Source organism: Erpetoichthys calabaricus, chromosome 13 (genome assembly GCF_900747795.2).
Source record: "Erpetoichthys calabaricus chromosome 13, fErpCal1.3, whole genome shotgun sequence".
NCBI classification, from domain to species: Eukaryota; Metazoa; Chordata; class Cladistia; order Polypteriformes; family Polypteridae; genus Erpetoichthys; species Erpetoichthys calabaricus.
Genome location: NC_041406.2, coordinates 133055828 through 133070297, shown reverse-complemented (window position 1 = coordinate 133070297; position 14470 = coordinate 133055828). Strand labels below are relative to the sequence as shown.

At 37.8% G+C, this 14470-nt stretch overlaps 2 protein-coding genes across 3 annotated transcripts in view; one reads left to right on the top strand and one right to left on the bottom strand.

Moving 5' to 3' along the window:
- Positions 1 to 13555, top strand: part of enpp2 (ectonucleotide pyrophosphatase/phosphodiesterase 2) — a 154827-nt gene extending 141272 nt beyond the window's left edge. Inside the window, exon 25 of the mRNA XM_051935500.1 lies at positions 10969 to 13555. Coding sequence (XP_051791460.1) covers positions 10969 to 11139 — 171 coding nt within the window. The 3' untranslated portion in view covers positions 11140 to 13555. The remainder of the gene's footprint in view (positions 1 to 10968) is intronic.
- The window catches only part of LOC127529990 (uncharacterized), a 798609-nt gene that overhangs the window by 718797 nt on the left and 65342 nt on the right, over positions 1 to 14470 (bottom strand). The window lies entirely within an intron of this gene.

The window sequence follows — 14470 nt, the reverse complement described above, 5'->3', positions numbered from 1 at the left end:
AAAGATACTGTAGATTACTGTCATAGATTGTAACAGTTTCTGGTGTTGTTAAGATAAGGGATTGTGGCACAATTTGCAAATTAAGCAACAAAGGCTCTGCAAACAGGCATGTCAACCAAGAATTTTGAAAAGTATGTTTTTAAATATTTTCTGTCCATTTAGCTGAATAATAATTTATCTTGTACAGTAATCCCTCACTTATCGCGGGAGATAGGTTCCAAGGCCGACCGCGATAACTGAATTTCTGCGAAGTAGGGACACTATATTTATTTAATTATTTAACGTGTATTTGGACGTTTTTAAACCCTTCCTGTATTGTTTACAACCCACCATTTACTCTATTTAAAAACAGGGACAACTGCTAAGCAATATGAAATCGGTAGATAAGTTTACACTTACTGTATAGCGAAGTACACGTAGCAGCTTGTAGGCGGTCATGACGTCGTCGACCTTGTTGCAAAGATTCCTAAAGCAGATTCCATCCAGACTACTGCCTTATCATGTCCACTTGCAACTCGTTTTGCACCCTGGTTAAAGGACACTGCAGCCGTAGATCTTATATGCTTTTCCTCCTTTTTAAATAAAAAGAATCGATGTCTTGCAGTGGTGTAGCTGTTCCCTTCCTTCAACATATCCAAAACTTTTACCTTTTCTGCAATCATTTGCATCTTCTGTTGGTGCTTGGACACGGCCCCTGAAGCATTAGCACGTTAATGATGAATGAGTGAGATGAGACTTCCTGGTTAATGCAACACTCCGTCGCTGAGCCAATCAGCAGCACACAGGAACTTAACTGCGTGCTCTGATTGGGTAGCTTCTCAGCCATCCGCCAATAGCATCTCTTGTATGAAATCAACTGGGCAAACCAACTGAGGAAGCAAGTAAAAAGACCCATTGTCCGCAGAAACCCGCGAAGCAGCGAATAATCCGCGTTATGTATTTAGATATGCTTACATATAAAATCCGCGAAAAGTGAACCGCGAAGTAGCGAGGGATTACTGTATATCAAAAAGCTTTACATTAATTTCTGTTTGTCACTGGTTTTTAATAAACCTGACCCTTAAGTTCAGTTTTTTCCTAGTTTTAAAATATTTTTTAGTTTTAATTTGGTTTTTGACTTTAATGTTTTTCCATTTTCTAATTTTAGTTTAGATTTTTTAACACTAGAATTACCAAAGCCTACGAAAAACTCTGGCCCACCTTAAATCCCTTCACACCTCTCAGTCAGCGTCTTTTGTCTTGTAAATGCGCCAATCAAGACAAACTGCATACTACTCCACCCCCCCCCCCCCCCCCCACCACCGCCACAGAACGGGCACAAAGTTCTCCCAGTTCAAACCTTGATTATCTGGGAGTCAAGTACAGTGGAACCTCGGTTCACGAACGTCTCGGTACACGTACAACTCTGTTTACGACCAAAACGTTTACCAAACTTTTGCCTCAGTTCACGACCACACACTCGGTATACGAACAAGCCAGTTTCCCTTTCGGTTTGTGCGCGCCGATGATTTCCGCACCTGTTGCATTGTTCTCGGTCAGACGTGGGTGCTTTCGCTGTGAACTCTTTGTGCTCTATTTCATTTCCCTTCCGGTTCGTGTGCGCCGATTACTGTATTTAAGCACATGTTCAGCCTCTCCCTGTTCATTGTTCTCAGTCAGACGTGCGTGCTTTACCTGTGAACTCTTTGTGCTCTGCAGTATTTCGTGTGCTTTTGCAGTTAACTATGGCTTCTAAGCAAGTGAAGAGTGGTGAGAAGAAAGTGTTGCAATGTTGCTTTTCTCTTTTTTCAAATGTTTATTTTTTTCCATGTGCTTAAAACTCATTTAAAAAGTGTTTACAGCGATCAGGTTGTAATGCTATTAGCGTGAACTCCTGCAATGTTACTGTCTTGGTTGGCTTTTAAATAAAGTTCAGATTTGTTGAAATGTTCTTTTTTTTCCCCCCTGTGCTTAAAACTTATTTAAAAAGAGTGTTTACAGCGATCGGGCTGTAATGCTATTAGCGTGAACTCCTGTAATGTTAGAGAGAGAGAGAGGGCTCGTGTGCTTCTGAGAGACAGAGGGGGAGGGGGCTTGCATGCTGAGAGAGATCCTGCACGTGCAGCTGAGCAGGAGCCTGGGTGTTTGTGTCAGTGTTATTCAATGTTTTTACATTAGTTTACTATTACACTGTGCATTCTGTGGTGTAATTAACTATATTTGTGCTTAAAAATCTTTAAAAACAAATATATATATATATATATATATATATATATATATATTTACATGCAGTTCGTACGGTCTGGAACGGATTAAAAGTATTTACATACAATCCTATGAGGGAAATTGCTTCGGTTCACAACCAAATCGGTTTACGACCAGAAGAACGAATTATGGTAGTGAACCGACGTTCCACTGTACCTAGAGTTTATATAGGGAAATAGAAAATCGTTATTTGGAACACATGCATTTCATGTGTGTTGCATTTCTACAATAATCTGTGTAAATGCATTGTTAAAACAAATGTTTTTCATATTTTAGTAATAAATGACAAAATGTAGACATAAACTATATAATGTGTAAAGCCTGAAGTCCAAAGATCAAATAAACACTTTCACAAAAGGTTCAAGAATAATACAACAGTTTCCATGGCACAGCGGTAAAAATTGCTGACTTGTAATCAAGAGTCCCCGGTTTGATCCTGACTGCCTCGTATATTTACCGTTTTGAGTAGTGAGCTGCTCTTATTGTTAATATTATACAATAAACACATACATTTGATTTGCATCTGTAACAGCCGCTGTGCATTTATAGTTCTTGTAAAAGTTAGCGTTTTTTTTTTTTTAAATATATAAACTTTTCTCAGTCACGATACAACAACCACCCCCCCCCCCCCCCCCCGCCCCAGATCTGAAACTGTTAGTTTTCATGTGAAACTGGGAATACCTGTAGATGTGACTGGTGTTTTTTGAGACAATGGAACTGGAAATTCTCTGAACTGGAGGGATAAAAGCTGACCCAATAATGCTGGTGAATCTGCCTTATTTGTATCTCATTGTCACTTGAATTTTTTTTTATTAAGTTTTATTGAGTGTGTGTGCTTCCGCTGAATTAGTATGCAACTTATGGTCCATGATGTCAAAGCCACACTGACAAAAAACAGAGACATCGCTATATATGATATTTGGAATTATTCATTTTATGACCTGTATTGTACATTTCAGAAAACACTGTGGCACTGATGCAACATTATTCATATTCATTTGCATACCATCTTGCGGTTATAATCAGGGACTGCATTTTTGTTTTTTTTTTTTTTGTTTTTTTTGGTTTCGATCTTGCCCAGTCTCCACATTTTGGTGCTTGGTGGTGTTTCTTTTGTACTCCAGGACATGCAGAGGAAGGAACAGTCCAGAGAGGTCAGTTCCACGCTATATGCAGTCATCAAATTCAAATGTTAACAGTTCCCACACACCCAAAGACCGTCCTTCCTACATTTACGACGTGTACCTGTTGCAATGCACAAACTTTTCTCTATGCTGTGGTTCCTATTACATTGAAGGGGCGCCTGACACTTGAGTTTACTTTCCTGGGGGAAGCAGCTGTCTTGGAACAGAAGCTTGTCGATATTGCATCTTCCTTTTCTTTTTCCATCTCCTTTTCTTGTAAGAAGCGACAACAAAGTTCCTCTGCAAGGTGAGCTATGAACGCTCTTCTTTTCTCAGTGGACCCCGTACATGCCTTGCACAGTACATGTGCGTTGATTCGCACCAGGTCAAGCTTGTTATAGCACAAGCAGCTGGCCACTTTGTGTGGTACATGATGTCAATACAGCACCAGAGAAAAAAAGAAAAGAAATTTTATTTAACTTTAGTGTTTCAACAATTAGCTTAGTTTTTGCCACATTTTATTAGTTTTATTTTTCTTGCCAAAAATATCCAAATGGACAGTTTTGCAAGTCTAAAAACCAGTTTTCTTTATAGTTGTCAAATTGTATATAATTTCTATTGTACCTGTCATCTTAATACACTATTATTGTCTGTGACAGAGCTTCATTACCTTCTAATAATGTGACAAGTCAATGCTCCCAGTATAGTTGAAAAATGCAGAATCTAGTAACAGATGTGCCCTGATATTTGTTACTTTGCTCTATAATAAGTTTGTTATTCGTTACTTATTTTAAAAAATGCTTTCATTTTTATTATTTAGATTCTCTTTGCAAGCACTAAGATCACTGGATATACAGTATATACTTATTTTGTGTTTTTGTTATTTTCTGATGCTGCCTATGTATCATCTACTCATTTCCAATAGTTGATAGTGGCTGTGTTAATAAAATAATAGAAATGGAGATGAACGTTTTCCCATGTATATACTGCGTTTCTACAAGCATACCATCTGCATTAAATACTGAACATCTATTATAGCGACATCTCAGACCATTCACTTAATAAGCAACATGGAAAACTTGGAGTTCCCTAAGAGCCTAAACTGGGCAGATGTCATTTAATAACATATGTAGGAATAAATAGATTTTGGCAATTGAGAGAGCTTAATGACACACTTCTAATATCTATTGGTAAAACAATGTACACTTAATCCATGTTCAAATGTGGAGGACATGCAAACTCAATAATGACACTGATCAAGCTAGCAATCAAACCTGATGTTTGATGTAATAATCAATTTTATTTATATAGCTCCATTCCCATGTGCAAAGCACTTCACAAATATTCAGAGGTATACAATAGGAATAAAAGCAAAGATAGACTTAACACAGGGTACAAATTAATAACTATCATTTGACTTTCGTGCACTTATTAGTGTTAAAGTTCTGAAGAGTCTCCTCATTTAGAGATGCAAATTCCTCAAGTTATTTATTTTTGCATAACATATCAAGATTGGAGTCTGCAATGAATCAGATCAATGCTTTACCATCAATGAACCATACAGTATGTTAAGTGTGGCAGTGTTAGATGAGGAAAGTTTGATGGACACAGATCCATCGCCAGAGCTTATCCCAATATAGAACGGATTTTGTACCTTATTCTTGTTAAAATAAACAGAGTGCATAGATGGATCTCTGAACGGCCATATCAGGCCCAGAGGGCCCTCTTCAAAATGACTTTTTTCTTAGGCCTAAGGGATTCTAGGGTCCCCCCCATAGATGGCCATTGTTTCTAAAATAAATCTCCACTAAAGAGAGTGTTTTTTTTTTTTACATCTTATGTAAATATGTATGTGATCAACCAGTACAATAAGTTAATTCACCTAAGCACATCATAAAATCGGGATGAGTTGGTTTCAAATTTAGCTTGAAGTGACTTCAACTTGTGTATCTTCTATACAGTATTTTTCTCTCTTTACTAGTCATGTAGCTGTTCCTGTTGGACAAACAGATCCTCAAGGAGCTATTTTGCAAAGTTGTGTGCTTGTGTCTTATGGATGGATGTGATAGATACTTTATTAATGTGCTTGAATATGTTGCCTGTACAGACAGTTTTGCTGCATTCTTAGCAAATCTTTGTGTCACCACACATACACCTTGTGACAAAATATTTAATATATAAATCTCTGTTTAAGTAAAGTTGGAGCAGTTTTTAATTTAAATCCATCCATTTTCTAAACCTACTCATCCAGAACAGGGACGCTGTAGCCTAAAGCAGGGGTTCCAGACCTTTTTCTTGCCAAGACTCCTAAGTGACTTGCCTTAGGCTGAGGACCCCCTTATCTATCACCATCCAAAAAGTGACATATCCTACTTGTCTTTAATAAACTAATAAACTGTTACCTGTTAAGTGTAAGTAACAAAACTATATAAGACAAGGCACTTTTACTTGGGAAAAATAGACTGCTCATAATAAATAAATTAGTTATCCTATGCCTAGTGAGATGTCTTGGGCTTGGATGTTCTTCCATAGTTTGCCCACTCTGGTTTGCAGCTGGCTTGGGGACAATCTGAAATCATTTTTCACAATTAGACTACTCCGTTTTTGGTTTTCAGTACTTTCAGTGGAGAATAACCTGCCTCACACTGGTATGTTGTTGCAAATGGTATTGCGCCAAAATTCTGATAGGGGAATTGCATTTTCAAAATTTCATCATTGGCTATTTGAATTAATTCCTCCTGTGACCTCAAATGAAGACAATCCTCTTCATTTCTGGACTCAGATGGTATTTCTGTTCTAGTTTAAATAATGATTGTCCAGGTCTAGGAAATAGTCGCTAAAGTATTCCTTCAGGTGTGTCATGTCACATGTGACAATAATATAGGTAGAACTATCCACAGGCGCATTGGACATTCCTAGCTCCCGGTAAAAGAGGTGGAACATTACATTATTTCCATTGTTTAGCTTTTTCTTCCAAAGTCCAATTTTTTTGTATAAATGCACAAACTTTATCTTGTAAATATGCTGTAATCGAGGCCCTGTATGCTCTGACTCAAGGTTTTAAAAAGTTGAAATGTGTCAGTGAAATATACAGGCTACAGAATCCACAACTGGTTGTCAAATCGTCTAGCAAACATGGAGTTCTTAGACTAGAGAAATTCACACAGCTCTTCATGGAGATCAAACACTCTTACAACTACCCCACGAGACAGCCACAGAAACTCAATGTAGTAGGCGGCTTTCAAAACTGGCGGCCATGTCAAAAACAGTTTGACAAATGCCTTGTGTTTAAAGGGATGTGCTTTGATGTTATTTACAACTTTAACAATGTCTTGAAGCATTAATTGCAGTTCATCCTCCAATGTTTTAGCAATAAGTGCTGCACTGTAAAGCTGGCAGTGTGTATCCATGGCATCTAGAGGTCTGGTCTTTAGTAACACGATGACTCCACTGCACTTGCCTGTTTTGGCAGCAGCGCCGTCCATACAGACACCCACACAGTAAGACCAGTCAATGTAAATGTGTCCAAAATTTGAAAAATGTCCTGACCTGTTGACTTCCCCAGAAACTTTTACATCTCCGATATATCTGACAGACAATAAGCTGTGCTGAGTTAGCTAGATCTGTGCTTTCGTCCAACTGTAACACAAACCAAGCACGGTTTTTATTTAATAACCTGTTCCAGTAATTGGTTTGTTACATCATCAGCCATGTCAGATATCGGTCTATACACAGTGTTGTCTGACAAAGGGACATTATCAATTTTTACGGGTATCTTCCTCACCAAGCAATTCTTGAACTATGTCTTTGGTCACCAGTAATATCAGATGATCTGTGTAAGCTTTATTTGCAAAAAAGACTTTGCCCTCTCTGAAACTGCCACTTGCTGTGTGAAAGTTCTTGCTTGTTTCACAAGCAGTGCTGCTTTCCTTTGAAAAAAGTCAACATGTTTCCCAATATCAGCTGGATGCTTTTGTTCTGGTTATCTTTTCAGCTTGGGTGGCTTTAGACATTCGTTTGACAGAATTTCCTGACAGAGCACATTTTGGAGTAATCAAGTCCATCTTTTTTCTTAGCCTGCACAAATCCGAACTAAGTGTATGAAGCTTCATACTTTCTAGATTTAGATTTTGCTTTAGAATATGACTCATTTGATGAATTTAAAGCAGAACTACGTGATGGGTTTTCTTCAGAATGTTTCCCTTTTAAAAAAAACAGTCCATCATTATGTATGTTTTAATCTTCGACAGACTAGGTCTAGCTTGCTGTGAACTGCTTTAATGCACAATGGAATGTACTGTATACAAGTCTGCAGTAGCCTTCAAGTTGCATTTGAAAAACTCGTTTAATAGGCATAATTGGCTAGCTCACTAACAAAGTGACAATGATGACATTAAAGTACAAGAGGACTAGAAAAATACTTTATTTACAGCATTTTAAATATTAGTCGTATGATCCCCCCCCCCCCCCATATTGCCGCGGATGCCTTGACACATCCCTGTGGACCCCAGGGTGGTTTACTAGTGGCCGAAATCCGCAACCATCAGGAAGAACTTCGAAACAGTGCCTGGACAGGACACCAGTCCTTCGAAGGGTTAACAGACAGATATTGGGGACAATTTAGCATTGTCAACCCATCTAATCTTCATGTCTTTCAAACCAGTTAACCCATTTCCCAGAACACCTGAGCATTTAGCTATGCATACATTTTTGTAACTTGGTTAAAAATGAGAAGTGTTTATTTTTCCACAAGTACATTAAGTAGACAAAGAAAAGCTTTGTCATTTTAATATCATTAATGGAACCTGTTTAAAATTATAAAAAGTACATGTCATTTTAATAGAGATTTAGGTTGTATTGTAAATCTATATTACAATCAATTCATATGTGATTTGGAATATGATGTAAATATGTAGAAGTATTTGTATGGTTTGTCTAACCTAGCCCCCCATCCCTGCCATACACACAAGTGTAAATGTCAAATTCCCCCATGGATTGCATTCCAAAAAATGTACAAGGATGAATGAAACAAATACATAACTAATTATATTCCTTATTCTTGATTTCCACACCATCCAAAACTTTTTAGGCACACAGCACTGGGGTAGTGCTGGATGTTTCCAGCATCCGCACCAGAGCACTCAAATGTTGTGAAGCATAACACATTCAGTTTTACCAAGGACAGAGACCATTGGATCCAGTTAGTGACTGTGGATGTTTTTGTGACCAATTGATGGGAAGGAAGAGCTGTTGTGGTCTGTTTTATTACTGAATACAAAAGTGTTCCCAGTATTGTAATCTCTTAACAAAAAGCATGCTAATCTCAATGCAGTTATCGTTTTGTAAAGACATGTTGACTACTCAGCTAGTATAATCAAGGTATAACATTGTGTTTGATGTCCTGTAAATACAAACAAGCATCTGCATTTGGATGAATAATGCACTTCTTATTGTTGTGTCACCAAGTTGGTTCTGGCTAGCAGCTGGGGTTGGTGGAGGAGTGTCCTATGGTATTGTCAAGCCCGGGGGTCTTTAGCCTTAGAATATGTTCCATAGAACGTGTGTGACTGGGACGGCGTACTTCAGAATTAAGAGTGCTAATGAGCTCCCGAACACTGCCTTGTGATATCAATATCTCCTGTTAAAAACGTTGCAGCATTCCAAGTATATTAAGAATATTGCAGTCTAACCATTTGATATTGATGGAGCATTTAACAAAGATTTGTCACTGTACTGTGACTGGAACTCATTCTATAACACCACACCACCCACACTGAAACATCACTACTAATAACCTAACTAAAACTAAATGTATAATGTGGGCATCTGTGACTGATGGTCAATTATGGCCGATGAAATCCACAGGAAAAGCCTTTGGCAAGTGATGAAGCTTTGGTATTCACTCTCGGTTCATGAAGGAAAAGCTGACTTGATGGCTCAAATGACCAATGAAATCCATGGGTTCCAGTACCAGCAGTGAAGGGGGTACTTGCATATGCACGCAAATCAATGCTCTTTTGTAAACTGTTAAAACTGTGTGCTTTTATATATAATGCCAACATTACACTCGCATTTCAGTTATGTACAGATACTAATGTGGCATACAGTAAGATTTATTGTTTGAAAATGTAGAAATGTATTTAGTCACTATATATCTCTAAATGTTTAAAAAGGGTTCATTATGTGCTTTACCTCATACAAGAGATGGTCTATTTCTGTGATGATAGTCCTGCGTTTTGTTAATCCTTAGATCAATGAAATTAAATTCCTGGGCTGTATACAATTTTAAAATAACTCTTTATGGGGAAAATGTTTGACTGGAGAAAGTTCAAGTGTTGTCACCGCATAACTGATTTTTCTCTTTTCTTTTCTTGGTGATGACCAGCACTTTCAGTGGCCACACCATGATCACTCTCTTTGGTTATGGCTTCAAATACAATTTTACACTATTTTGGAATCTGGTGGTGCTAAATTCGCACCAGCTAAACTATCAGCCAGTACGTGTGCAGAGGTCATTTACAAATCTTTGTGCAACAGATATTTTCCTAATGCTGTGAAAGTTTGTAATGTATAAGGGTAATTTAGTTCTTGAGTTATGATGAAGCATATTCAGACTAAAACATAACTGGCTCTATAAACACTATTTACTATAATCAAACCAGATACTGTAATTGGTCACTTGAATGAATATCGACCTTTACTGTAAAAATGTGTGCTATTTGATGTCCTTATTTGACAGTGCAGAGTTCTTAATATTTTGTTTTACTTATTTGCAGTACTTATTAATCTCTAAAAGACAATTTTTAGAATGTTTCTGGGATATATAAAGTACTGTTCATAATAGGTATTTATTACACAAGTGCTTTTTTTGCATGACTTACAGGAACATTTCCTAGCACAACCAAGCTAAGTGACAACTTGGGAAGCATGTGCGGGCCTTTAAACCTCAGCTGTCCCCAATCCACATGGACAGGATGAGGTTTTAGGATTTGTGCATCGTGGTGCTAGTGTATAGCAGAGAGAATAACAGGATACCTAGCCGTAAATGTTTTCATGAGTCCTCTGTGTTATAGATTTAAATACTTTCATTTTGTGAACATAAATCAGGTGTTCTGCAAATAACTATGCCAGTTACCAAAAGTTTTAATTGTCTGTCAAATTCTGAATTTAAAGCTGGAAATTTCTAATGAACAGTATTTGATATGGTACAATATTTAATGATAGCACAAGAAGCAACAGCACTTAAAAATTAATGTTGAGACTGGTTACAGAACAGCCCTGCACTCCATTCACTGTGATCAATGCTGCAATTACAGTATGTTTTACTAATGCTATTTTTATCTAAATAATAGATTTATAATGGCAGTGGAGGAATGCAAACAATTTGGTAGCCATGCTTTAAAATAATGTACAGTATATATAATTTTCCACATTTTCTTGCTGACTTTTTGGATTTGCATGTAATGCTTTAGCAAAGTAAATTAATTTCCTTAAGTTTCTTGTACATTTTGGAAGCTAGTTTGCTTGTTGGTAGTGGGGTAAGGGAGATAGTTTAAAATTGCCTTGAATGTAAATTCCCTTCCGTCCTTGATTGTTTCAGAGTTCTGAAGAAGAATCCAAATGGGTTGAAGACCTAATCAAGATGCATACAGCAAGAGTGAGAGATATTGAAATCCTTACGGGATTGGACTTCTTTCGCAAAACTAGCAGAAGTTACACAGAGATTCTTTCTTTAAAGACTTACTTGCATACTTATGAGAGTGAAATTTAAATAGCAAATTTAGTTCCAACCATCTAACTCACAGGTTTATATTTTTATACTGTGTTGTATTTATTATTTCTAGTAACGGTCCTAAAGAAATTCTGTTTTAATCACATGTAATAGTTTACTGGTGTGTTGTCAGATAAGCATGTATCAGATTTATTATTTTATTAGTCTTTAGACAGTTTTTATTTTAAACAGTATATGAAATACTGTGGCTTTGAAAGCTCATAATTAGATGGTGCTGCAGACAAATATCCTGAGTCCTGTACTGTATTAAACAATGAGCTCATAAATATTTCATTAGTATTATTAACTTGCCTAATGCCATATAAACCAGGTAAATCTCTGATTGTATTAAACAGTATTTTAATGAACAAAATGTTGATTTCTGTACAAAAATATCTTTTAAATAGTGTTTTTATTTAACATTTATTATGGATTTCCTAGAGTTCTGTAAATCTGCCTGTTAATATTTGAGGCACTTTAAAATATAATTTTACACTTCCTTATTTCGCCCATTACATATTTGTTTCATGTAAGTTTTGTGTTCTGTACACAGGCAGAAATGAAACTCAAAAAAAAGTGGTGCTTTAAAAGTCTAATTTCTTTCATCTCTCATTTCTTTTCTAATGCCCTGATCTGGTTTGTTGTGGTAGCAAGCTGAGCACAGGTACAAGGCAGGCCCTTGGATTCCAAAGACAATCTTCAGGTCCTTCTGTTGAACTCTAAGGTGATGCCAGCAAAGCTAAGGAACTCTAAGCCTTCCATGTTCTGTATCTGCCACAGATTCTTCCACAGAGGACTCCTGCACAGGAAGATGCCTCACCATATGTTCAAACCTTCTATGGTGGTTAATCCTGTAGAATAGAGTGTTTGGCCCTGTGCTCTGACATTCCTGTAGATTGAACGATAAGCATGTCCTCACAGGTGGCGCAGTGGTAGTGCTGCTGCTTTGCAGTAAGGAGACTGTGGAAGATTGTGGGTTCGCTTCTCGGTTCCTCCCTGTGTGGATAGCGCTTTGAGTACTGAGAAAAGCGCTTTATAAATGTAATGAATTATTAGTGAATGAGCTTCATTTTTGTATCATGCTAATGGTGCAGATCGACAAGAACTGTGCACTGACTGAGATTGCCTGTCAGAGTCATCCTTGCCATTATGGTGCATTTGCACATTGGCAATCAATAAAAAAAAACAATAATTCAGAACAAGATGCAAGGCCATCCATTAAACATAAGAGATTGTTGAGCAATAGGTCTGAGTGGGAGAATATTAGTGGGTCAGCCCTGTCTCTGGTGATGAATATGCTTGCCATTACACTCTTTTGGTCACCCATGGAGGAATATCTGACCTGAAAGAGCACAGTGCAGGTGCTACTCACGTCCAAGCAGCTAAAGAACAAATGACACAAAGTGGAATCGCTCTGTTCCTTTTACCTCTCTAAGACATCCCTTAATGCAGACATGGCATGTTGTTGTTTAATTGTATGTTGCCTACAGTAGCCTGCATTCTACCATAACCAATAAAACTAGGCAAATATCTGTGCAAATTGATCATGCTAATATTTCCATTCATTTGGGCTCAAAGTTAAACTAGTTATACAACGTATTTTTTGTTTACACTAGGGGGGGCAAGCCCCCTTCGGCGCACAACCCCCAGTTGCAGCCAATCGCGTTGTGAAGAGGGGGGCTGAACACACCCCTAGAAGACGCGGCGCTCCTCCTAAACCCCCTCTTAAACGGTGATGCAATGGGAAACAAATGATTTTTTTTTTTTTTTTTTAATCTCTTCTTTGCTCGATCAGCTGCTGGCTTGCTGCTGCTGCCGTGCCGCATGATCTGCATTTCGTGGAGCGGTTTATTTCCGGCCCAGGCATGGTTAAATCTCTTGGTTAAGTCTTGTCTCGCGGGACGTGAGTTCTTGATATTTTTTATAATTTAAAAATGGAATAAGAATTTTAAAAATCTAACATCATCAAATTAAAGTTCGACAAATTCTGAAAAGAATACCAAACACATATATGTAGGTTTTAAAATAAGCCTGATTTAAAGCATGACAAAAAATGTGACATAAAAACATCACATAAAATCATTGCACTTTTAGGCTTAGGATTTAATATATTGTGAAGAGGGGGGCTGAACACACCGTAGAAGACGCGGCGCTCCTCCGAAACCCCCTCTTAAACGGTGATACAATGGGAAACAAAGTGTTTTTTTTACCTCCTCTTTGCTTGAATTAGCTCTGCTGCTGCTGCCATGCCGCATGATCTCCTTCTCACGCTGGGCTTCGAACATTTAAAATTCTGTATAGCAGCTGTCCTTTTGTCTTATTGCCTTGTCTCACTTCTCCCCCAGACATCCTCTGCTTTATTATTTATACTTTATTATGTGTTTACGAATAAAGTGTGTTTCTTGAAAACCCTGAATGAATCTGTGCAACTGTGTAACCCAAGCGTGACAATATATATAGTAGATTTCTTAGCAGAAAAGGCTTTTTAAACACATTGAGGTAGTCAACAGTTCAGGTGGAGGTGGGCAGCTCGTTCCACCAACGACGAGCTACATGTGAAAAAGTCTTGAATGAGACTTGATACCACTCAGAGGTGGCACCTCCGGATGCTGTTCAGTGGCAGATTTGAGTTGGCAAGAAGAATAGCACCTCACCAGTGTCTCCATATACTGTACCCAGATGCTGACCCCCTGACTACTCTGTAAGCAAGCAACAAAGATGTTAGCTTAATTTGTGCTGCCATAGAGAGCCAGTGTAGCAACCTGAAGACAGGATTGACATGCCCATTTTGGCTGGTTGAATTCATGGTGGGCTTCTACATTTTGGACCATCAGCACTGGCTTGAGGGCACACGTGGTCCTTCTGCAAGTAGTGAGTTGCAGCAATCCATACGTAAGATCAAAGCCTAGGCCAGAAGTTTTCATACTCGGATAAGGTCTTATTTTGTGGATGTTACAGATTCATAAATGATGCATTCTATGATAATATGCAATTTTAAACGTCTAAACAAATAAACCAATTTAGAAGTTTATTTTTTCAGTCTATCCTTTGCTATTTGAAAGACTAATCTATAAAAAATTTTCAGTCTAATTAGATACTTTATTAATCCCAAGGGGAAATTCACATACTCCAGCAGCACCATACTGATACAAAAAACAATATTAAATTAAAGATTGATAACAATGCAGGTAAAAACAGACAATAACTTTATATAATGTTAACGTTTACCCCCCCGGGTGGAACTGAAGAGTCGCATAGTTTGGGGGAGGAATGATCATCTCAGTCTGTCAGTGGAGCAGGACAGTGACCGCAGTCTGTCGCTGAAGCTGCT